This window comes from Lepidochelys olivacea (genome assembly GCF_965140295.1).
Source record: "Lepidochelys olivacea isolate rLepOli2 genome assembly, chromosome: 1".
Taxonomy (NCBI): domain Eukaryota; kingdom Metazoa; phylum Chordata; order Testudines; family Cheloniidae; genus Lepidochelys; species Lepidochelys olivacea.
The window spans coordinates 217,080,542-217,105,284 of record NC_140411.1 but is presented as its reverse complement, the minus strand read 5'-3'; the positions used below and the strand labels follow the sequence as shown (position 1 = coordinate 217,105,284).

The following is a 24,743-nucleotide window of genomic DNA, read 5'->3' as shown; positions in this document are numbered from 1 at the left end:
GACACGAACACATGTTGTGAATTCATGTCCATTTGAAACAATTCTGCAAAACTCCCCCCCCCCCCTTCACTCAAAGATATGATAAAATTAAAACTTTTTTTGACACTTTGGAAATGAAACATTTCTATTTTTGATTCAAAACAATGTTTTGTTTAGAAATTTCCTTTTATTTTTTTAAAATGTTAGTAAATTCTTGAAAGTGAAACAATTTTTGTTGACTTTTTAATTGCCAGAAAAAAAGTGAAAATTTTCATTGTCCGTTCTACCAAATGCAGATTTCCCACCCCCTGATTCTTTTGGAATGACCAGCAAACTCAAAAATCCCTTATTCACCCAGCTCCACTCACATGAATGTGGCAACAGGCTAATGCAGCAGCTCTAACATCTCTGCTGTGCTGGTGTGGCACTTGGCTCAACCTCAGGTGGCATCAAGTTGCGGCATCTAGTGAGGAAGGGAAGGAGCTGCTGGAGGACTTCAGAGAAAAGAGGGGAGCTGGCAATAAACAGGGAAAGCGAAGAAAATGTTAAATACAGTGAAAAGGAAAAAAGGCAAGATGAAAAGGAGAAATGAGACAGAGAACAGAGGAATGAAGATAGCAGATGCCTGGGGACATGGAGGGGAAGGGCTGCATCATGGAAAGGTTGGGAATCGCTGCTCTAAGAGCAACTCGGAGGCCCCTTCATGGAGCACAGATTGCCCTGTTTAAGGAAATGACAGGGTGTTTTATTAGGACAAATGAGTATGGGGAAATGGAGATACTGAGGAAGAAACTCAGCTGCAATGTCCTCAGACAATGAGAGGTGTCACCAGGGTACAGAGGTTGGCATGAAAATCCATATCATTGCTGCTCACAAGTAATTAACCTTTCTGGAGTATTCAGCAATCTAGACAGAAAGCACACAACATTACTCCCATCTCTGGGTTCTCAGGCCTGGTGTGGGTCCAGGGTCTGTAGCTGTCCGTTCGCTCAGGTCAGCCTCTTAAGCCCCAATTCACTGTTGTGTTTTCTCCTCCACTAGGTACACCTATGGCCAGCCTGTCGAGGGGAGAGTCCAACTCAGTGTGTGCAGGGATTTCAGTTTGTATGGGAACTGCAAGAGAGATCCACTTTGTCAGTCTGTTACCGAAGACGTATGATGCACAACAGCTATTTAGAAAAGATTCCCATCCTTCGGTCTTCCTTCATGCCTCCCTCTCCTCTTCTTCTCTCCTTTCTCCCCTTCATTCCTCCCTTCTAATGCAGGGCGCACAGGACTGAGACTCAGGAGACCTGGGTTCTCATCCCTGCTCTGCCACTGGCCAGCTGGGTGACCTTGGGCAAGTCACTTCACATCTCTATGCTTCAGTTTCCCCATCCATAAGGTGGGGATAATGATACTGGTCTCCTTTTGTAAGCTGCTTTGAGATCTATGGAAAAAAGCACCAGAGATGATCTTTATATTATTATCTTTGCCTCCTCTCCCCAATCCCCTCTTTATCTTTGAACATAAATTGTATTTTAACTAGTTTTGACCCTTTTTCCCTATATTGTAAGAGGGGTGTGGGTCCTTTGGGTGGGCAGATAGCTTTGGGGTAGACTCACAGAGCATTTCCCCAATTTATTTGGGGCTGATGGGGGTCCTTGGTATATGGAAGTTCCTGGCTAAATATCTATCTAATCTAAAGTGCCAGTTATCTATAGGGCTCCAGGCACCACAGGAACTAGCCATAACCTAGATAAAGGTACTTCCAGAATCAGAAAGGAAATATCCTTCATCAAAATAATATTGGGGACGGTTGTGTGCACCAGTTAAACATTCAATAATAGCTTCCATGCAGTATTAGAATTTGTCTCACGGGGAGAAGGGATGTTGACCAAGACACTGGGTTCTCTCCAGCTCTTGGGAAAAGTACCATAAGATTCCTTCCCTTCAGGAAGAGTGAGAGCTGCTTCCAACCTCTCCCTGAAAAGACAGGACCTTTAACACAGCACGGTCTGCCACCCTGCATTGCTGTCCTGCAGTGTTAAAACGCAGTGCCTTCCTCAATACAGGGCAGAATGGCAGGGAGTTTGTTTAAAGTCTAGAGGGCAGACTCTAACAGTGCAGTGTTTCCCGGCATTCGGCATAGCCCCAGAGAGTCAGCAATGGATATGTGACCAAGTCTTAGTGAGGAATCTGTTCCCAGCTTCCGCTGACCAAGAGACCTACCAGCTAAGCCAGGCACAAGTATGTCATAATGGTCTTTTGTATGAATACTCTACTGTTATCTTTGCTCAAGGGAGTAAGCCAGCACCCTCTTTGCCCCCTTTCGCAAGAGGATCTCCAGTTCTCCTGACCCTGCAAAGAACTGGGCTCTTTCCCTGCTCACTGGCTGTTTCCTTCCCTTCTCAGTTGGGAAAGGATGGCTGCATCTCCCAGGTCTTCAGCTCCAAGATCTTTGAGCTTAATCGCTCGGGGTACCAGATGAACCTTGATGTGAAAGCAGTTGTGACAGAGAAAGGAACAGGTAACACCTTCCAATCAGTCAGACTGGGGTACAGTGATGGAAAAGGGTGTTGGGGAGAGAGAGACTGCTCTGTGGGTCAAAAGCTTTGGCTGCCCAGCACAAGGTTCAATTCCCAGAGAAAATACATTTTATAAATACAGTGGCAAACTATCTCCAAGGCAAACACTTAGTTGGTTCATTTGTCTCTATTTAAACCATGTTAAATTCAAGACTAATTAATGTCTCATCTTCACCCTGCGCCTGTCTTGCAGGTGTGCAGCTTACAGGCTCTGCCTACATTTCCATAACCCAGGTGCTGGGCAGTGTGCGGTTTGAGAACATGGATCAATCCTACAAAAGGGGAATTCCTTACTTTGGACAGGTAGGCCAGCAGCAAGGGACCCTCTAGGATAAATTACTGTATCCTGGGTGATAGAAGGGGTCTGTGAGGTAGGGGAGTTGCGTATTGGGGTCCAGCAATGTGACCAAAAATCTTTCACCAAAGGAGGTTTTCTTCCCCAAAGCTTCACTCTTTCTTTCTATTTAGACTGCACAGTTTAGAACAAAAGAATTATTTTCTTAAACAACATTTGTCCATCCTTGGCTACAACTCCGTTCTTCAGCTAGTCGATAGGGACCTCTGATTACCCATGAATTTACTGCCTTTGTTCTAACGTCTTGTCTATGTTGAGGGGAAATGTTTTGTGTTTTAAAAAAAGGGTAACTAACCATGATTTTAACTGCACGATCAATGTGATTTAAGTTTCCCCCACCCCCACCCCACAGGTTTGGCTATGGCCAGTTAACTGGAGCTAATTGAAACATTTTTATTTTTATTTTTTTAATGTTGGAAAACAGGTTTTGTTTTAATTCACCAAAAATTGCATTTATTTATTTATTTATTTATTTTGGACAAAAATACTTCACTTAGCAATTTTTCATCTCAATTTTTCATTTTGTTCTGTTGGGGAAAATGCCCCATCTTTACAATTCTGTTTTCTTCTGTTTTCTTCAACTAGAAGAAGGAAGCGGGGAATAAAGTAAGATACTATTGGGGAAAAATAGTTAGTAATTTTCTCTTTTTTTTTTTTTTTAATTTTTATTTCACTGGCACAGGGTCAGTATATGACTACAGAGCAATGTTTGCCCAACCTAGGCTCAGACCCATGGTCACAGGAACCTGCAGGGCTGGATGGTCCGAGCCCATGTTAAGCTGGGACCTCAGGTCTGAGCCCTATTGCTTTCCTGTGGGCATGCAGCCCCTGCTTGACTCAGATTCTGGAAGTCCTCCAGATGTATCCCAGAGTTCCAGGCGGCAGAGGAGCAGCACTGCAGGCAGCCAGCATGGCTGCTGGAAGTGCTATTACTACCTGTCTGAGTGTGCTCCCCATTCCTGCTCCGGTTCCTCCTCGCTGCTTGCAGAGCTTGCCCCAAGCAGGGAGCAGAACTGACGGCGGGAGGCAGCTTCCAGCTGCCGGGATGTTGGGGGTCATCTCTTCCTGAGCTGGGAGCCCTGCCACTCCCCATCCTTGCAGGGCAGCATTTGGTCCTCACTTTGCTCTCTGGCCCTTGCTCCTAGGCCCCCCTGGAGCTGCGTGTACTGGGCAGAGTGCACTGTGAGGGTGGTGAGTGGTAGACAGCCCCAAAGTTTCCCCATAGCCAGAGCCGGATTAAGATATATTGGGGGCCCTGGGCAAAAAGAACATTTGGGGGGCCCCCCACATACCCCCGTGCCATGGGGCCCCACTCCTCCCATTCTCCCAAGGCTCCACCCCCTGGCCTGGCCATAGTAAGAGCTGCTCACAGAGCCTGCACTGCAGTGGGGAGCCTGGGACAGGGGCTGTTCTTGGGTACTGTGGTCCCCACCCAGGGCAGGTAGAGGGTCTGGGGCTCCCCACAGCTGCCCAGGCTCCCTGGGTGGTTTTTATTATAGCCTAGGACAGTGGTCCCCAAACTATGGGGTGCACTGCCTTAGGGGGGCACAGAAGAACATCCGGGTCGAGGGTACGGTAGGGCCACTTGGATATTTGTTTCTGGGGGTAGGGTTGTAGTGGATGGAAAACAAACACAGGCAAAACATACATGTCCATATTCAAATGGATTAGGAACTGAACACTGGTCTTCTACCTCTCTGAGACTGACATTCCATTTTCCTTTAGGTCAAACTGGTAAATGAGGATGACTCACCCATCGCTAATGAGGTTGTCCAGCTGTTCCTCAATGAAAAGAATGTGGGCAACTACACCACGGATGGGAATGGCACTGTTCAGTTTTCAATTGACACTTCTGAAATGTTCAATCCTCAGTTTAGCCTGAGGGTAAGTACCTGAAGAGCTAGTGGGGAAGGGTTGTATTCCCATGAGAGGCACTATGTTGGGGAGAGGGCATGCTACTCTTCACCTGTTGGCTAGAACCCGTGTCCAAAGAGGATCATAGAATATCAGGTAGGAAGGGACCTCAGGAAGTCATCTAGTCCAACCCCCTGTTAAAAGCAGGACCAATCCCCAACAGTTGGGATGGGATGAAGATTGTATTCTGGTGATGGACTGTACTTTCTCTGGTTCCTTTCATGCCCCAATGATCACAAAGCACCTTCTAAAGCAGTGAGTTATTATCATTGCAATAACTGAGATATTTAAAAGTAAATACAGCAGCTTTTGTGTGCTCTGCAATATTTCAAGCATTAGCTGACTTTGGTAAGAGAGGACATGCTGGCCAGGAGCCGTGAGGCAAACTGTTGGGATGGGAAGAAAAAAGGGAATTGATTGATTTGATTTAGACTTTTTACCTTTTCTTTTTTTTTTCTTTTTCTTTGCATCTTGTCTACAAAATGATTGTGACTTTCACAGGTTTGTTTTCCTTTTGGCACATCTCTGCTTTTTCTGTCACCTCTCTCCAGGTTGCTAGAGATGGTCTGCTGTCACTCACACTACCTGGGCAGTTAGCTTTAGATAAAATGCCTTATCAATGGCTTGTGAATTTCAGTCTCTTATTTGTGGCCGTGACTTGCTGTTTCCACTGCCTCCCCAGTGAAACATCAGTTTGTTCTTTTCTCCTCTTCCCCTTTTCTTGTCAGGCAATATATAAAACCAACGATAACTGCAACGCTGTTGGTTGGTTGGTACCCTACTATCCTGAGGCCTATTACTCCGTCCAGCGCTTCTACTCCCGGACTAACAGCTTTGTGAAAATCAAATTGGAGCCGGGAGAGCTGAGCTGTGGCCAGCAGAGGTCAATCACAGTGTACTATGTCCTGAACAAAAACGGGTATGGGAAGATCACTAGTGTGAAATTCTACTATGTGGTAAGTGTCAGGTGGCTTCTCTGCACCCCTAAAAGTACTCAGTCTGGGATTGGCCCAGCAAAACCCCAAGTACCGATATCTCAAGTGATTGATCTACTGAGTTATGGATAGCAGAGATGCTTTCTAGGCTGAACTCTTCCTTGATTCACATTGCTGCACAACCTGGCAAACAGGACTACAAAAGTAGGGACAGGACTGGGGTGGTTTGGCAGGACGATGTCTGTGTGTGGGGAATCTGACCTATCTACCCTTGGACATGCTATACCTGACTTCATATTGAGCCAAAGAGTTAAAACAATCCTAATTGCAAACGTCCTGTTCTCTGACTGGGTTGTCCCCCCGCCCCCCTCCCCTCCTGTTTCCCATCTCATGGTGTCTTTCTGTGCACAGGTGATGGCGAAGGGCAAGATTGTTCTCAGTGGCAAACAGCAAGTCAACACCAGTGGTGGTAAGTATGGTGGTTTTTGATGCAAAGATAATGAGAACGAGGGAACTAGCACAGCACCTCTCCCCACGTGTGTGTGTGTGTGTGTGTGTGTGTGTGTGTGTGGTGCAGTCAGACTGGTAATCACCACCTAGAAGACCCCTGTTGAATTAAGGATGGCTGCCCAACCCATCAAACTCTCCACAGAGGCAGTAGGAGAAAGCAGCCTATGTCACCCCTGGGGAAGTAATGGCCTGTGGAGGACCTCCCAGAAGAAAACTGGAGCAAATGGATTTCCCGAGGAGATGCAGAGTGTGGCTAAGGGAATAGCACATATCTTGTGAGATGTCTGCCATTGGGATGTTGGATCTGAATTCTGATCTGGAATCTGACTGGATTTTGGATATGCCTTCAAACTCTAATTTTAACTTTGGTGGAATCTGGATCTGAATCCAAACCCACCACCACATCAGTCCATCTCCACAGTATTTCCTCGCTATGCCATCTCAACCCCCTTACCATTTTACATACATGCCAGCTAGGATGGCAGCTTCTAAAACAGTTCTCTGTGATTTTTCTTTTGACTTGTCCTTTTCTCCCAGCATCTCTAAAAGGCACTTTCTCCATCCCACTCACTGTCAGTGAGAAGCTGGCTCCTGCTGCTCGGATGCTGATCTACACCGTGCACCCTGCCAGGGAGCTAGTGGCTGACAGTACCAGATTCCAGATTGAGAAGTGCTTCAAGAACAAGGTGAGTGAACGTAAGATGTTTCTATGAGTGTATATTTTTTTCTCCTACAGGAGACCTTTATTTCTCCCCCCACCCCCTCTAAATCTCTGCTCCAGTTTTACCCTCTCATTCCCTGTGCTGTTTCTGATCTTCTTACTGTGCCATTCATCTCCTTTTCCTCTCAGCCTCATACCTTTGCTATACTGCCCCACCCTGCTTACACCTGGCTCTCATTTCCTGCCCCCCAAGTGGCCATTCCTTCTTAAAATCCACTTCTTCAAGGAATCCTTCCTAAACTGATTGGCACTTCTCTGTCCTCAACTCTTACCCCATGTCTTGTTTATCCAATAGTCAATTCTTCAAGGTAGGGAACATGTGTTACTCTGTTGGATAAATCCCAAGGTACTCAGTATATTTTAATGCCATGATATATTTCTATGTAGTTATAGCTGGGTGAATATTTTTCAGCAAATAGTACATTTGCCAAAAAAAATGCATTTTTCAGAGTACTGACATTATTTGTGAATTCAGGTTGAATTTGGTGAATAGTTTTTTGACTAGAAACAAAAATTTCGGAAGCATCACAATGGTACATATGTTTTTAATTCGATTCATTCGGAAATGTTTTGAGTTGACATTCAAAACATTTCATTTGACTCCCTCAGATTGTTTTTGTTTTGTTTCAGTGAGGAAAAAACAAATCTGTTTTTGTTGAAAACTAATCAATTTTTTTCATTGTTCGGTTCAGCCACCAAACCAAAAAAATCAGTGATTCCCTCAGCTGAGAGAGAGAGAGAGAGAGAGAGATTTACGTCACCTGGGAATTTATTGGGGAGTAGAGTTTTAAAATGGCTGTGATAATTCTAATTCAATTTGGATGTTATAAACTTTCACAGCTCATCTGTGGTTTTTTTTTTTTATTTGTTTGTTTTTTTCAGGATTTCAGTTTAAAGGAAAATGTAGTGCAGTGATATTTGCACATTAGGGCCAAATTGTGTTTTATCTTACATTGCTTCTGATGTGAGTTACACTTAATTCATCCCAGTATAACTGAGAGAACAATTTGGCTAATAAGATTTTGTTTGCAATTCTAATTACAGTGTGATTTAATACAGGAAATTTCCTGCTGGACTACATTACCCAAAGTCCATAAACTGAAGCTGGGTATGTCTATTCTCGGAGGAAAAAAATAAAGCCGTGGTTTGTTTGCAGCAGACACAAGGTGTTTATTGCAGATACATAAATAAATCCCATGGGAATACAATATAGAACAGGTTTCAGAGTAGCAGCCGTGTTAGTCTGTATACACAAAAAGAAAAGGAGGACTTGTGGCACCTTAGCGACTAACCAATTTATTTGAGCATAAGCTTTCGTGAGCTACAGCTCACTTCATCGGATGCATGCAGTGGAAAATACAGTGGGGACATTTATATACCTAGAGAACATGAAACAATGGGTGTTACCATACACACTGTAACGAGAGTGATCACTTAAGGTTGCTGATTCTTGTCAGCAAGTTAAGGAAGTATGGGCTGGATGAATGCACTATAAGGTGGGTAGAAAGCTGGCTAGATTGTCGGGCTCAACGGGTAGTGATCAATGGCTCCATGTCTAGTTGGCAGCCGGTATCAAGTGGAGTGCCCCAAGGGTCGGTCCTGGGGCCGGTTTTGTTCAATATCTTCATAAATGATCTGGAGGATGGTGTGGATTGCACTCTCAGCAAATTTGCGGATGATACTAAACTGGGAGGAGTGGTAGATACGCTGGAGGGCAGGGATAGGATACAGAAGGACCTAGACAAATTGAGGATTGGGCCAAAAGAAATCTGATGAGGTTCAATAAGGATAAGTGCAGGGTCCTGCACTTAGGACGGAAGAACCCAATGCACAGCTACAGACTAGGGACCGAATGGCTAGGCAGCAGTTCTGCGGAAAAGGACCTAGGGGTGACAGTGGACGAGAAGCTGGATATGAGTCAGCAGTGTGCCCTTGTTGCCAAGAAGGCCAATGGCATTTTGGGATGTATAAGTAGGGGCATAGCGAGCAGATCGAGGGACGTGATCGTTCCCCTCTATTCGACATTGGTGAGGCCTCATCTGGAGTACTGTGTCCAGTTTTGGGCCCCACACTTCAAGAAGGATGTGGATAAATTGGAGAGAGTCCAGCGAAGGGCAACAAAAATGATTAGGGGACTGGAACACATGAGTTATGAGGAGAGGCTGAGGGAGCTGGGATTGTTTAGCCTGCAGAAGAGAAGAATGAGGGGGGATTTGATAGCTGCTTTCAACTACCTGAAAGGGGGTTCCAAAGAGGATGGCTCTAGACTGTTCTCAATGGTAGCAGATGACAGAATGAGGAGTAATGGTCTCAAGTTGCAGTGGGGGAGGTTTAGATTGGATATTAGGAAAAACTTTTTCACTAAGAGGGTGGTGAAACACTGGAATGCGTTACCTAGGGAGGTGGTAGAATCTCCTTCCTTAGAGGTTTTTAACGTCAGGCTTGACAAAGCCCTGGCTGGGATGATTTAACTGGGAATTGGTCCTGCTTCGAGCAGAGGGTTGGACTAGATGACCTTCTGGGGTCCCTTCCAACCCTGATATTCTATGATTCTAAGGTGAGATATTACCAGCAGTTACAGTGCTGTATGGTAACACCCATTGTTTCATGTTCTGTATGTATATGTCCCCACTGTATTTTCCACTGAATGCATCCAATGAAGTGAGCTGTAGCTCACGAAAGCTTATGCTCAAATAAATTTATTAGTCTCTAAGGTGCCACAAGTACTCCTTCTCTTTTTGCAAATATAGAACGGTAAGTGCTTACATTAGGGGAGGCAAAGGTGTGTTTACATTATTCCTCTAACTACTCTGGCTTTCCAGGGCTCTTGTCCTGAAGACTTTTTTTTTAAAAAAGAAAGTGGCAAGAGGTACGAGTTGGGATACGCTGGATGGCAGGCACTGTGTGGATTGCCAGAGATGTAGAGAAGAACTCACAGGAGCTTTTGCAGGGCCTTCATGGTCACATCTGGCCCTGGGACAGGGACTCCTAGGAGATTCTGTCTGATGAGGAGGCCTTCATCCTGCAGGGAGAAGAATGAGGTTGTGGCAATGGGTAGAGGCCCATCCATGTTGCCACAGGACCTATACTCACACACAGCAGTCCCTTGAGGGGCAGGATTTAACCCATCTGACACCTCTGCTCAATTCCAGGTCCGGCTGCAGTTCTCCAAGAAGCAGGGGCTCCCAGCCTCTAATGTCAGCCTCCACCTTGAAGCTTCAGCCAACTCCCACTGCGCCCTCCGGGCTGTGGATGAGAGCGTGCTCCTCCTGAGGCCTGAGCGAGAGCTGTCTGCTGAGACTGTAAGTCCTCAAGTCCTCTACCCAGCACTGTCCAGGCTAATGTGCTGCTTCCTTTCAAATTCACTTGGTTCCTATCTCTCCTCACTCTTCTCCCATCCCCTGCAGCTCTGCTGCCTTCATCCCCATGCCTGGTCTTTCCTAGTTCTGTGGTTTGATCCCTTATTTCTCTCCCCTATAAAAACACTCTATAAGAGGCAAAAGACCACACCATCCCCTCGTGGGCAGAGCCTCCTGCTTCCTCCCTCCTCCACCAGCCACTCTGGGAAACATATTAAAGAATATTTAAGTAAGTTATATTCAAGATGGCAGGGCCTGATGAAATTCATCCTAGGGTATTGAAGAAACTAACTGAAACAATCTTAGAACCATTAGCAATTATCTTTGAGAACTCATAGAGGACAGAGAAGGACCCAGAGGACTGGAGAAGGGCAAATATAGTACTTATCTTTACAAAGGGGAACAAAGAGGACCTGGGAAATTATACTTTGATACTTGGAAAGATAGTGGAACAAATTATTAAACAATCCGTTTGTAACCATCTAGAGGATGATAGGTTTATAAGGAATAGCCAGCATGGATTTGCTAAGAACAAATCAACCTAATTTACTACTTTGACAAGGTCCCTGGCCTACTGGATGGGGGGGAAGCAGTAGATGTGATATAGCTTACTTTTACCAAAACTTTTGACAAGTCCTACATGACATTCTTATAAGCAAACTAGGGAAATGTGATCTAAATGAAATTACTATAAAGTGAGTGTACAACTGGTTTGAAAGACATCTAAAGGATTAGTTATCAATGATTTGCTGTCAAACTGGGCGGGGGTATGCAGAGGGGTCCCACAGAGGTTATCCCTGGGTCAAGTATATTCAATATTTTCATTAATGACTTGGATAATGGAGTGTTTTTAAGCTTATAAAATTTGCGGATGACACCAAACTGGGAGAGGTTGCAAGCACTTTGGAGGACAGGATTAGAATTCAAAACAATATTGACAAATTAGAGAAGTGGCTTGAAATGAGGAAGCTGAAATTCAATAAAGACAAGTACAAAGCACTTCAGTTAGGAAGGAAATATCAAATGCACAACTACAAAATGGGGAACAACCGGCTAGGTGGTCGTACTGCTGAAAAGGATTTGGAGGTTATCACTGATTGCAAATTGAGTATCAGTCAACACTGTGATGCAGCTGCAAAAAGGCTAATACCATTCTGAGGTGTATTAACAGGAGTGTTGTATGCAAGATACAGGAGATAAATGTCTCGCTCTACTCAGCAATTGTGAGTCCTCAGCTGGAATACTGTGTCCAAATCTGGAGAGGGAAAATAATGATACAAGGTTTAGAAAACCTGACCTGATGAGGAAAGGTTAAATAAACTGGGCATGTTTAGTGTTGAGAAAAGAAGACTGAGAGGGGACCTGATAACAGCCTTCTGATATGTTAAGGGGACTGTTATAAAGAGGATGAGGATCAATTGTTCTCCATGTCCAGTGAAGGTAAGCCAAGAAGTAAGGGTCTCAACATGCAGCAAGGGAGACTTAGGTTAGATATTAAGAAAAAAAAATCTAACAATAAGGAGAGTTAAGCTCTGGAACAAGCTTCCAAGGGAGGTTGTGGAATCCCCATTACTGGAAGTTTTTAAGAACAAGTTGAACAAACACCTGCCAGGGATGGTCTAGATTTACTTGGCCCTGCCCCAGCACAAGAAATGGACTAGATGACCTCTTGAGGTCTGTTCCAGCCCAACATTTCTATGATTCTACAATTCTACATCAGATTGTCTCTGCCTCTACCTGCCCTCCCAGTGCATGTCCCCTCCCTCCTGCTAAGCTGCAGCCTGAGCAGCAGAAGGTGGAGGCAGATCACACTATGGCAGTGATCTTCACTATTGTTGAAGTGGGGGCCACTTTGGCAAAAAACCTTCAGTGTGAGAGCCACATCAACTACTAAATTAACAGATTGCTTACTACTCCTTAATGATGTAATGTTACAGAGCCACTCGTGTAACTGAAACAAAGTCTACTTGTACAATAAAACGATACTCCTTTTATAAAATAATAAGCAGGAAAATATATGGAATTAAAAAGGCACCTATATGGGTAAACTTTTTAAGAGCAAAACTTACTTTAAAAATGGAATGAGCGAAAGCATGCCTGTTCCTCCTTGACTTTGTTCATGCAGTATTTGTAATCTGTCATCGCAATCCTAGTAAGGCAGTCCAAATGTTCATTGGTCAATTTGTTCCTCTGTTTTCTTTTCACCTCTTGGGCTGGAAGTGTGGGCTCTGGGGTGGGCTGGGGCAGAGGGTTTTGGGGTGTGGGAGGGGGCTCAGGGCTGGGGCAGAGTGTTGGAATGTAGGGGCGGGGGGTGAGGGCTTTGGCTGGAGGTGCAGGTGGGGCCAGGGCTGAGGAGTTTGGGGTGCAGGCAGGTTGCCCAAGTGCTGGGGCCAAAGGCCCCCTCCCCTTAGCCCTCCCCCCTGCCGGCAGCAGCTAGCTCTGGGGGAAGGGACCTCTCTCTCCCTGTCAGCAGGCAGCATGGAGCTCTGGGGGAAGGGGCCTCTCACTCACCTCTGGCAGCAATGAGCTCCAGGGCCAGGGGAGAGGCCCACAGAAGCCCTGCAAGCCTCAACTTGCTCCCCTCCCCAGTTTCTGCCCACCCCCTACCTCTCTCCTCTCCATGTCCCTGCTGTGTGGCCCTTTAGAGCTGCTGCACAGCTATTTATAGCCTGCATTGTGGCCGCACAGCTTAGAGGGAACTTAGGGAGCCGCACTTAGTGTCGATGGGAGCCACCACTGGCTCACAGGCCTTGCAATGAAGAACACTGCACTATGGGCAGGAGCAAGGATCCCAGTAGCAGGGGAAAGTAAGAGCCAATCAAGACTTGCTCTAGGCAAGAGTCTCAGCCTCCCACCATCAGGAACCCTCTTGCCACAACAACTATTAATCACCCCCTTCTGAACTTTAGGAACCACCCAGGTAGGAAGGTGTGTAATGTGTTAGGATTGGGCAGTGCTCTAAGAGTTAACAAAGAAACTTTCTGGAGGCTGCAATGGAGGATCATGAGCCAGCAGTGTGACAGTCCTAATACAGGCCAATATTGCCTGGGGGCCTGTGCTCCTTCCTGGACACCACACATCACAACAGAGCAAGGTAGACTGAAGAGTTCAGGAGAGGATGAGGCAAAGGATGAGAGTCCCAGACTGGTATCCCACCCCTAGCAGCACCCATTACCTGGTGCATGTCCCTGTACAGATCTCTCCCCAAATACAGGGTCTGTGTTTGTTTCCCCTCTCACAGGTGTATAACCTACTTCCCTTGCAAGAGTTATATGGTTATTACTTCAACGGGCTGAACCTGGAAGATGACAGCAAAGAGCCATGTGTCCCGGCTGACAACATCTTTCATAATGGCTTGTATTACATGCCTGTGTCCTCTGACTTCGCCCCAGATGTTTATCAATATTTCAAGGCAAGCATGCTGGAATTTCTTTAAATTAGCCCACAATGAACTGTCACCTGGTTAGCAATGGAAGAGGAGAGCAGGGAAGGGGGTGGGGGTGATGAAGGTGAAATTTAAGTGCCCTCCCTGGTTTTCTCCCTTGCAAATCATGAAATGCAGCTGGCACCTGGTGTCGGGTATATAACTTCTTCTGCTGACATGTCCTCCTGCACTTAGTCTTATTGGTAGGCAAAGCAGTTTGAGTGCTGAAGTAGAGCTGGTCAGGAATTTTTCGATGAAACTCTTTTTCATTAGAAAATGCCAATTTGTAAAACTGAAACTTTTCAGCGGAAAGGGTTGGTTTTGACAAAACTGTTGTCAGGAAGATTTATCAGGTCCAGGATGGAATTTCTGGTCAAAACCAGAAAGAGAGGCCCATCTCAGAGTAGCCAATAGTCCAGTGGTTACAGCGCCCATCTGGAGTGTAGAAGATGCACCTCGAAGTCCATGTTCTGCCTGATTCAGAGGAGGGTCTGGAACCTACATCTGCGTATACCCACTGAGTGCTCCGACCACAAGGCTGTTGGTCATTTTATAGGAAGAGCTTCTCCTGTTGAAGCTGTTTCACTTAGTCTAAGTGATTAAATATTCATTGTATCAGAAAGAGAGAGAGAGACTGACACTGATTCAGAGCCCTGACTCAAGCCCAGGTTTCCCACATCCCAGGGGAGGACGCTAACCCCTAAGCTGTTGGGGATTCTGGAATGGAGTTCTTTCTCTCTCGTTTTTTTTCACACAAAAAACCTTTGAAATATGTTAGTTTTGTCCCATTGTGGAATGGGAAGAATTTTGAAACCTTGAAAGGTTTTGCCCCCAGCTCTATTATGAAGTCTGTAGTCTGGGGCGGGGGATAGGGCCAGAGTCAATCCTGCACTGTGGTGCAATCTTATTTCCTGCTGTCATATATCCAGCCTCCCCTTAGAGCAGCTGAACCTCACAACATGAGGGCCCTCTTCCAGTAACAGAGGGGTGAGATGAGATGGCTCAATTTATTTTCTAGCTGTAGACTCCAATTTTTTTTATCTGAGGGGCAGTGGACAGGTCTCCCAAGGGAAGTGATTGAAACCCAGTTGGATTTCCTAATATACAGTAAGGAAGAGTCCTACACTGGCCCTCAGGTAAAGGACTAGATGGGCCGTGATAGATCTCTTGCATCTCTAGATGCTGAAGTGAGGCCCCTTTCAGAGCTCCATTAATGTAGTTTCTGACTGTACAACAGGTGTCACTGTCGTACATTAGAGATTCAGCACCAAATTCCTCTGTCCTGAGTGTTGTGTGTTTGTAGTGCACACTCTGAATGGATTCCTTTGGCATATTCTGCATCTCTAAAATGCATGGAACTCCCATTGACATTGAAAATGCCATAGAGACCCACAGGGGAGAAGAGAGAGAAGCTGGCCCTAGGATGGGGCAGTGGGAGAAATAGTGCCCCTAAGAAGAGCCTGGAGTTTAGATGGGCACTGTTCACTTGTGGTATTATCCACTCTCTTGTAACTAGAAGGCTGTGGATGGGGAAGGAGGGCAGAGTGGAATAAAGCTGTACTAGGAAGCAGAGGTGGTTGATGTACTTTTCATTTTGATTTTTGAAGGAGATGGGCATGAAGGTTTTTACCAACTCTCGGCTGCGGCAGCCTGTGGTGTGTGGAAGTGTCAGACCACGCCCTGATTTCCTTGGCCGTCCTGGCTTTGGTGGAAGTTTGTCCACACCTATGACTACTGCCAAATTGTCAGGTAATAGCGGGTGGCAGAAAAAAAGATGAGGTTGTTTTCTTCCTACATGGATCTGTGAGATTAGGAACGCTTGTGGGGAGAAGGGGCACTGTGTGGAGTGGACGTACAAGCCTGTCCCTGCATGTTAGCAGTCACAGATACACACAGCTCTACCTGAAATCCCAGTCCAGTGTGGAACCAAAGCATACAGGGTTTCAGGTAATGCCAGTGGAAGCCTGTCAACTCTAAGCCACTGCTTCCAATCCAGCCTGAGAGCAGACATTTTGGGGGATGTAATACAGATGTGTTGGACCGGCTGGCTCTTGGTTCTAGTATGAGCAGTTTGTACTGAGAGGCAGCATAGCACTGGGATTAGGGCACAGAGCTGAGAGTCAGGAGATCTGGTGTCACGTTATGGGGTGCAAGCGACACTAGTGAGACATTGATCTGCCCTGTACCTCTGGGTGCCTAAAAGTGCTCTGCTGCCGTGGTTTCCCTGTCTCGATGCTCCCAGCTAGCAGACAAGCATGCACTGGTGTCTGTGTGTTGAGCAAACCTGGTTCAGCAGCTCGGACTTCAGCAGCCTGCTTGTTATACTACAGCCAGACTCTGGTATCCACCAGCCTTGGTTACTACTAGCCAAGTGACCACAGCACATCCCCAGTCCCGAATTTCCTCAAAAACATGTGCTCTGAAGTGACCAGCCCTCTGCTGGACTACTCGGAGATATAATAAGGTTTGTTTCTTCCTTTTAAAGAGACAGTACTAAGAGCTTGCCACATTAACTGGAGTTAACAATTACTTCAGTTCAGACACAGCATGGGGCTGGCTTAAATTAAAACAAGTTTATTAACAACTGGAAGTGGGTTAAGTGATGCCAAGTAAAAGAAATAAACATAGAGATGGCTAAAAGCAAATGATAGTGAAAACATGAACCTAAAAGTCTAAATCTTAACTAACAAGGCACGGTCTTTGTTTAAGATGATTTCACCCACCAACTACTCTTAGTCCAGCTCGGTTGATTGTCTCTCAGTCAGGACCTTCCATAGAAGTACAAGGTGCTGGTTTCCCCTGTCTGTTTAGGTCTAAGATAAATATGAAGTCTCTTTCTGTCCCTTATATTCTCCAAGAATTGTCTCTGTCCTCAAAGTTAGGAAGGTGTATTCAGTCTCCTGTGTCTCCCTGGGATGCAGGAGCCATGATAATTCTCAGTCTCTCAAATTCAAGCTCAAGACAGCTCCTGCTGGCTTGCTTGATAGTTTTATTCATGGCTAATATTTAAGTTGAGGTAAACGCACATTCCTTGGTCTAGGGCAGATCTGTTTATCACCTTTACCTAGGCTAGGCTGTTTTCTTACACATCTTCTAGTAACATTATACAGATTCAATTCATAATTTCACAAATAAGTTTAACACCTGCATTTTACAATGATATAAATGACCAGTGTGCTATTACATTTCAAGTGATACCTTATAAGATATATTTTGAACAAACAACATTGCAGTAGTGTGAATTGCAGAGTGTGAATTCAGGGGTGTTTAGGGTCCCACCTGGGTTTTACTTCCAGTTTTTCCATTAAGAAAAGGAGTACTTGTGGCACCTTAGAGACTAACCAATTTATTTGAGCATAAGCTTTCGTGAGCTACAGCTCACTTCATCGGATGCATACTGTGGAAAGTGTAGAAGATCTTTTTATACACACAAAGCATGAAAAAATACCTCCCCCCACCCCACTCTCCTGCTGGTAATAGCTCAAGAAACTTCCTGAAAAAGCACAAGATCAAATCCGCACAGACACACCCCTGGAACCCCGACCTGGGATATTCTATCTACTACCCAAGATCCATAAACCTGGAAATCCTGGGCGCCCCATCATCTCAGGCATTGGCACCCTGACAGCAGGATTGTCTGGCTATGTAGACTCCCTCCTCAGGCCCTACGCTACCAGCACTCCCAGCTACCTTCGAGACACCACTGACTTCCTGAGGAAACTACAATCCATCGGTGATCTTCCTGATAACACCATCCTGGCCACTATGGATGTAGAAGCCCTCTACACCAACATTCCACACAAAGATGGACTACAAGCCGTCAAGAACACTATCCCCGATAATGTCACGGCTAACCTGGTGGCTGAACTTTGTGACTTTGTCCTTACCCATAACTACTTCACATTTGGGGACAATGTATACCTTCAGATCAGCGGCACTGCTATGGGTACCCGCATGGCCCCACAGTATGCCAACATTTTTATGGCTGATTTAGAACAACGCTTCCTCAGCTCTCGTCCCCTAAAGCCCCTACTCTACTTGCGCTATATTGATGACATCTTCATCATCTGGACCCATGGAAAAGAAGCCCTTGAGGAATTCCACCATGATTTCAACAATTTCCATCCCACCACCAACCTCAGCCTGGTCCAGTCCACACAAGAGATCCACTTCCTGGACACTACAGTGCTAATAAACAATGGTCACATAAACACCACCCTATACCGGAAACCTACTGACCGCTATTCCTACCTGCATGCCTCCAGCTTTCACCCTGACCACACCACACGATCCATCGTCTACAGCCAAGCTCTGCGATACAACCGCATTTGCTCCAACCCCTCAGACAGAGACAAACACCTACAAGATCTCTGTCAAGCTTTCTTACAACTACAATACCCACCTGCAGAAGTAAAGAAACAGATTGATAGAGCCAGAAGAGTTCCCAGAAGTTACCTACTACAGGACAGGCCTAACAAAGAAAATAACAGAACGCCACTAGCCGTCACCTTCAGCCCCCAACTAAAACCCCTCCAACGCATTATTAAGGATCTACAACCTATCCTAAAGGATGACCCAACACTCTCACAAATCTTGGGAGACAGGCCAGTCCTTGCCTACAGACAGCCCCGCAACCTGAAGCAAATACTCACCAACAACCACATACCACACAACAGAACCACTAACCCAGGAACTTATCCTTGCAACAAAGCCCGTTGCCAACTGTGCCCACATATCTATTCAGGGGACACCATCACAGGGCCTAATAACATCAGCCACACTATCAGAGGCTCGTTCACCTGCACATCCACCAATGTGATATATGCCATCATGTGCCAGCAATGCCCCTCTGCCATGTACATTGGTCAAACTGGACAGTCTCTACGTAAAAGAATAAATGGACACAAATCAGATGTCAAGAATTGTAACATTCATAAACCAGTCGGAGAACACTTCAATCTCTCTGGTCACGCGATCACAGACATGAAGGTCGCTATCTTAAAACAAAAAAACTTCAAATCCAGACTCCAGCGAGAAACTGCTGAATTGGAATTCATTTGCAAATTGGATACTATTAATTTAGGCTTAAATAGAGACTTGGAGTGGCTAAGTCATTATGCAAGGTAGCCTGTTTCCTCTTGTTTTTTCCTACCCCCCCCCCCCCCGGATGTTCTGGTTTAACTTGGATTTTAACTTGAAGAGTGGTCAGTTTGGATGAGCTATTACCAGCAGGAGAGTGAGTTTCTGTGTGTATGGGGGTGGGGGGATGTGAGAACCTGGATTTATGCAGGAAATAGCCCAGCTTGATTGTCATGCACATTGTGTAAAGAGTTGTCACTTTGGATGGGCTATCACCAGCAGGAGAGTGAATTTGTGTGGGGGGGTGGAGGGTGAGAAAACCTGGATTTGTGCTGGAAATCACTTTAGATAAGCTATTACCAGCAGGACAGTGGGGTGGGAATAGGTATTGTTTCATATTCTCTGTGTATATATAAAGCCTGCTGCAGTTTCCACGATATGCATCTGAGGAAGTGAGCTGTAGCTCACGAAAGCTTATGCTCTAATAAATTGGTTAGTCTCTAAGGTGCCACAAGTCCTCCTTTTCTTTTTGCAAATACAGACTAACACGGCTGCTACTCTGAAACCTCTCCTTACAATGTGTATGATAATCAAGTTGGGCCATTTCCAGCACAAATCCAGGTTTTCTCCCCCCCAACCTCCCCTCCCCTGGATTTGTGCTGGAAATGGCCCAACTTGATTATCATACACATTGTAAGGAGAGTGATCACTTTAGATAAGCTATTACCAGCAGGAGAGTGGGGTGGGGGGAGGTATTTTTTCATGCTTTGTGTGTATAAAAAGATCTTCTACACTTTCCACAGTATGCATCCGATGAAGTGAGCTGTAGCTCACGAAAGCTTATGCTCAAATTGGTTAGTTTCTAAGGTGCCACATGTACCCCTTTTTCTTTTTGTGAATACAGACTAACACGGCTGTTACTCTGAAACCAGTTTTTCCATTGATTCCCTGGGTGACCATGGACAAGTCAAACAGCCTCCTTTGTGTCTGTCAAATTGGGTTTGCAATACATACTTCATGGGAGTGTTGTAGGGACTGGTTAATGTATGTGCAGAGATCTGTAGTCCTCAGATTGAAGGGGCGACATAAATGCAAAGGCTTACCACATTGTCCAAAGGTACTCCCATCTCTAAAGCTGGTTGGTAATTTTTCAATGAAACCATTTGTGAAACAAGTTCAGATTCAACAGATCTCCTGACTTGAAAACAACATTGAAATGAAATGTTTTGAAATTGTCAAAATGTTTCATTTAATCATTTTTTAATCTGTTTTTCCCAATTTGAAATTCCTTTCTATTGCAAAATTTAAGATAGGTGTACTGAAAAAGGAGAAAAAAAGGGTCAAAACTGAAAGGAGACATTTTGCAATATTTAAATGAATCGTTTCAGTTGAACTGGAAACATAATTGGTTCAGGACCACAAATATTTTTGAGAATTCAACTTTTTATCCCAGTTTGAGATGAATCTTTGTCCTGGCGTTTGAACATTAACCTGATCGTGAATAAGGGATAAGTAGTGTATGATTTAGTAGGTGAACATTTCATTCTAACTTTGACCTTTAATAAAAAAAATAGTTTAAAAAAAAAAAGTTGATCTCTTGAAAATATCTGAGGGATGGGAAAACTGTTTCCCGCCCATCTCTAACCCAGCTCGCCATTGGGTGGCCTGATGAAGTGAGCTGGTGGGTCTCAATCCAGTTCTGGGGGATATAGGTGGCCACATTCAAAAACTCCCCACCACAACTGTAGCTCAATAGAGAACAACAGTTGAATCCTGTGCTTAGTCCTAGAGGTTTTCTCTCCTGAACAAGTTTGAGAAACATGGGGATGGGGACAGGGATTTGCTTGCCATTGCCCCTGCTTTGCCAGTTTTGGGGATAAACACGGTGGCATCAGTTTGATCCATAGTGTATATGCAAAGGCCACTCTGCCATTGCACCTTTGCTGAATGCACTGGGTTTGACCAAGTTCCCCATTTTCCCTTAACAGAGACTATTTCTGCAGATGATTCTCGAGGCAGAGTCATGATTGAGACTGTTCGAAAATTCTTCCCCGAGACATGGATTTGGGATCTCGTTTCAGTAGAGTGAGTACAGCTTATTCTGTCTTCTCATCTTCTTTTAAAGGCCCCACTATTGCCCTTCCTGTTGCCTTTCAAGGCATGAAACACTTCCTCTGGATAGCTGCCTCACCCCCCCTCCCCCCGCATGGTGATATTGTTCAAGGCTGTTAGTTCATGTTCCCAAATAATGCACCCAACATGTCAGACTTGGCTAGCGAAAGGAACGAGTGTCTTGTTGCTAAGGTAGAGTCAAGAACTTAGGGTCTTGTTCCATGCTCTGCCACCAATTGTTCTGTTACCTCAGGCAAGTGGCATGCAGGAGAATTTTCTAGGGGCTTCTCTTCAGAGGATTTGAGTGATGAATTTTGGGCACTCGGACAACAAGGGGAATTCTTCAAGCAGAACATGGGCAGTGCTCACTCTGTTGTCTCTACTGAGTGCCACATACACACTCTGCCTCATTCCCTCTAGTTCCACTGGCAAGGCCAACGTTGTATTCACCATCCCTGACACCATCACTGAATGGAAAACCAGCGTCTTCTGTTTGGAGAGGGAGTCTGGATTTGGTATCTCTGCACCCACCTCTCTGACAGCCTTCCAGCCTTTCTTTGTTGACCTGACCCTGCCCTACTCCATCATCCGGGGGGAAGACTTCCTCCTTAGAGCCAACATCTTCAACTACCTGGACATGTGCATCAAGGTATGTCCTCTTCTTCTCTCTCTGATTAAATGTGTCCCCCACAACCTGGAAGATACCACATCCTTTCCAGGATACCTGTCTGCGTGGCTAAAACAAGCAGCAATGTGGCAAATTTGTTAAGACCTATCTACGGCAAATCAGCCTGGTTGTGCCAATCCTTGTGGGCCACTACAGAGCAGAGACAGAGCTTGCTGAATTGTGTTCTGGGAGTGGGATATAAGCAAACCTCTGCTGGGAGTTGAAAAGACCAGAAATGTGGGTGTGTATGTAGCATCATTCATGCTTCAGGGTTCTTTACAGCTCTGACTTTAGTGGGGCTACAGAGGCTGAAAGTCCAGGCAGGACCTGGGCCTCCCAAAGTGCAAAGAAAGGGGGTTGCAGGTGAGGAGTTGAGCCTGGTCAGATCCTGACTCCTGTCTGGGGTGCAGGGTACAGAGAGCATCAGAATCACAGTGCTTGTATCCATGGAGTATTTGCCTAGGCAGAGGCTCTGTACAACTTCTGACGGCTGGGGTAAATAGCTTGCACTTCTTGTGCCCCAGTCAGCAGCATGAGGCAGAGCTTTCTGCCCTTCAGGACAGGAGGTGTAAGAGCCGTGTTTGAATGTGTTCTTTCCAGTTACCCATAGGGGAATTCTGCCTACCTCACCACCCTCAGGCAGAACCCATCCAATAACAGTGGGGTGCACCCACACTCCTCAATAGCTTACACACAGCTTAAAGGGGACCTGTGAAAAATATTTGTACCCTCCTTTTTTGCTTTTTTGCATTGTATCTAAAAAGCTAGACTTTCCCCCTGTTTTTTTTTTTCTGCTTGATTTTAATATTAAATCAAGTCTCATTTTATCCTCCTTTTTGGTGGAGGTCTCAAAGGATAACTGGAGAACTACAGTGGGAACTTTCTTAGACTTTAATTAAAGAGGTGTGTTTGAATAATCAGAAAAATACTTTTCTCCTTAGACTCTTAACAATCAGTATGTTAAATAGATGTTAACAAACAAAAAGACCCCAGAGTTTTAAATCCTTTTCCTTTCCATCTCTTGTGATGTCATAATCCCTTTCCAGTTTTCCTAATAGTCCTGCAACAAAACATAGAAATCAGAAAAATGTTTGGAAGAAAAAGTAACAACCCTTGGTGGCCTTCAATATACCCCATAAAGCAGCAAAAAAGAGCCCAGGCAGTGGTTTCCTATGCAGATCACCTGGAAGGCATTAGCCCCTTTTGTACCAAGTGAGAGCATGGGTGCTGGTCAGTATATTAGGTTATTTACTGCCATGGTATATTTCATGTCCCTATGGATGGCTATTAGAGACAGGCAGAAGGGAGCTCTGTTAAGGTGCCCTCTGAAGAGTGGCCCATCCAATACCACAGCATCCCCTGTCCCGGTTCTGCCCCATAGTGTTGGCATTGGATACCCACTGGAGACAGGCAGAAGGGAGTTCCTGTAATGCTCACCCTGTTTGTGTCAGACATAGCCTGCGCCACATCAGTATTTCTCTCCTGCTTTCAGGTTGGTATTTTGCTGGCCAATTCCCAGGATTACCAGGCTCAGCTCCTGTCCCCAAAGAGAGATGATGGATGTGTGTGCGCCAGTGAGAGGAAAACCTATGTCTGGAACATTATCTCCAAAAAACTCGGTAAGTTTCTGCACAACTTTCTGTCCTGTGACTGATGCTGGTCTATTCATGTGTCACCAAAAGCCCATCCCTAACCAGTCCATCTCCTGAGTCCATAGAGCTTGAACCTACATTGCCCCAACTTCGCTTGCCTGGGAGGTGCTCTACAGAAAGCTGCATTGCCTTGCCCTTTCCATGTATAGAGCTCAGAGCTCCATCACCCCATGGCTGATCATAGAATATCCGGATTGGAAGGGCCTCAGGAGATCATAGAATATCAGGGTTGGAAGGGACCTCAGGAGGTCATCTAGTCCAACCCCCTGCTCAAAGCGGGACCAATCCCCAATTAAATCATCCCAGCCAGGGCTTTGTCAAGCCTGACCTTAGAAACTTCTAAGGAAGGAGATTCTACCACCTCCCTAGGTAACGCATTCCAGTGTTTCACCACCCTCAAAGTGAAAAAGTTTTTTCTAATATCCAACCTAAACCTCCCCCACTGCAACTTGAGACCATTACTCCTTGTCCTGTCCTCTTCTACCACTGAGAATAGTCTAGAACCATTCTCTCTGGAACCACCTCTCAGGTAGTTGAAAGCAGCTATCAAATGCCCCCTCATTCTTCTCTTCTGCAGACTAAACAATCCCAGTTCCCTCAGCCTCTCCTCCATAAGTCATGTGTTCCAGAACCCTAATCATTTTTGTTGCCCTTCACTGGACTCTCTCCAATTTATCCACATCCTTCTTGTAGTGTGGGGCCCAAAACTGGACACAGTACTCCAGATGAGGCCTCACCAATGTCAAATAGAGGGGGACAATCACATCCCTCGATCTGCTCGCTATGCCCCTACTTATACATCCCAAAATGCCATTGGCCTCTTTGGCAACAAGGGCACACTGCTGACTCATATCCAGCTTCTCGTCCACTGTCACCCCTAGGTCCTTTTCCGCAGAACTGCTGCCTAGCCATTCGGTCCCTAGTCTGTAGCTGTGCATTGGGTTCTTACGTCCTAAGTGCAGGACCCTGCACTTATCCTTATTGAACCTCATCAGATTTCTTTTGGCGCAATCCTCCAATTTGTCTAGGTCCCTCTGTATCCTATCCCTGCCCTTCAGCGTATCTACCACTCCTCCCAGTTTAGTATCATCCACAAATTTGCTGAGAGTGCAAACCACACCATCTAGTCCAACCCCCTGCTCAAAGCAGGACCAATCCCCAACTAAATCATCCCAGCCAGGGCTTTGTCAAGCCTGACCTTAAAAATATCTAAGGAAGGAGATTCCACCACCTCCCTAGATGATTAGGGGACTGGAACACATGACTTATGAGGAGAGGCTGAGGGAACTGGGATTGTTTAGTCTGTGGAAGAGAAGAATGAGGGGGGATTTGATAGCTGCTTTCAACTACCTGAAAGGGGGTTCCAGAGAGGATGGATCTAGACTGTTCTCAGTGGTAGCTGATGACAGAACAAGGAGTAATGGTCTCAAGTTGCAGTGGGGGAGGTTTAGGTTGGATATTAGGAAAAA

At 45.5% G+C, this 24,743-nt stretch overlaps 1 protein-coding gene across 1 annotated transcript in view; it reads left to right on the top strand.

The window, feature by feature from the left end:
• Positions 1 to 24,743, top strand: part of LOC311522357 (ovostatin-like) — a gene marked incomplete at its 5' end in the record, with an annotated part of 57,092 nt that overhangs the window by 12,622 nt on the left and 19,727 nt on the right. Inside the window, 13 exons of the mRNA XM_084631606.1 lie at positions 1,021 to 1,132; positions 2,374 to 2,488; positions 2,740 to 2,849; positions 4,627 to 4,785; positions 5,544 to 5,771; positions 6,162 to 6,219; positions 6,798 to 6,946; positions 10,134 to 10,283; positions 13,582 to 13,752; positions 15,372 to 15,513; positions 20,832 to 20,928; positions 21,376 to 21,604; positions 23,115 to 23,241. Coding sequence (XP_084487732.1) covers positions 1,021 to 1,132; positions 2,374 to 2,488; positions 2,740 to 2,849; positions 4,627 to 4,785; positions 5,544 to 5,771; positions 6,162 to 6,219; positions 6,798 to 6,946; positions 10,134 to 10,283; positions 13,582 to 13,752; positions 15,372 to 15,513; positions 20,832 to 20,928; positions 21,376 to 21,604; positions 23,115 to 23,241 — 1,847 coding nt within the window. The remainder of the gene's footprint in view (positions 1 to 1,020; positions 1,133 to 2,373; positions 2,489 to 2,739; positions 2,850 to 4,626; positions 4,786 to 5,543; positions 5,772 to 6,161; positions 6,220 to 6,797; positions 6,947 to 10,133; positions 10,284 to 13,581; positions 13,753 to 15,371; positions 15,514 to 20,831; positions 20,929 to 21,375; positions 21,605 to 23,114; positions 23,242 to 24,743) is intronic.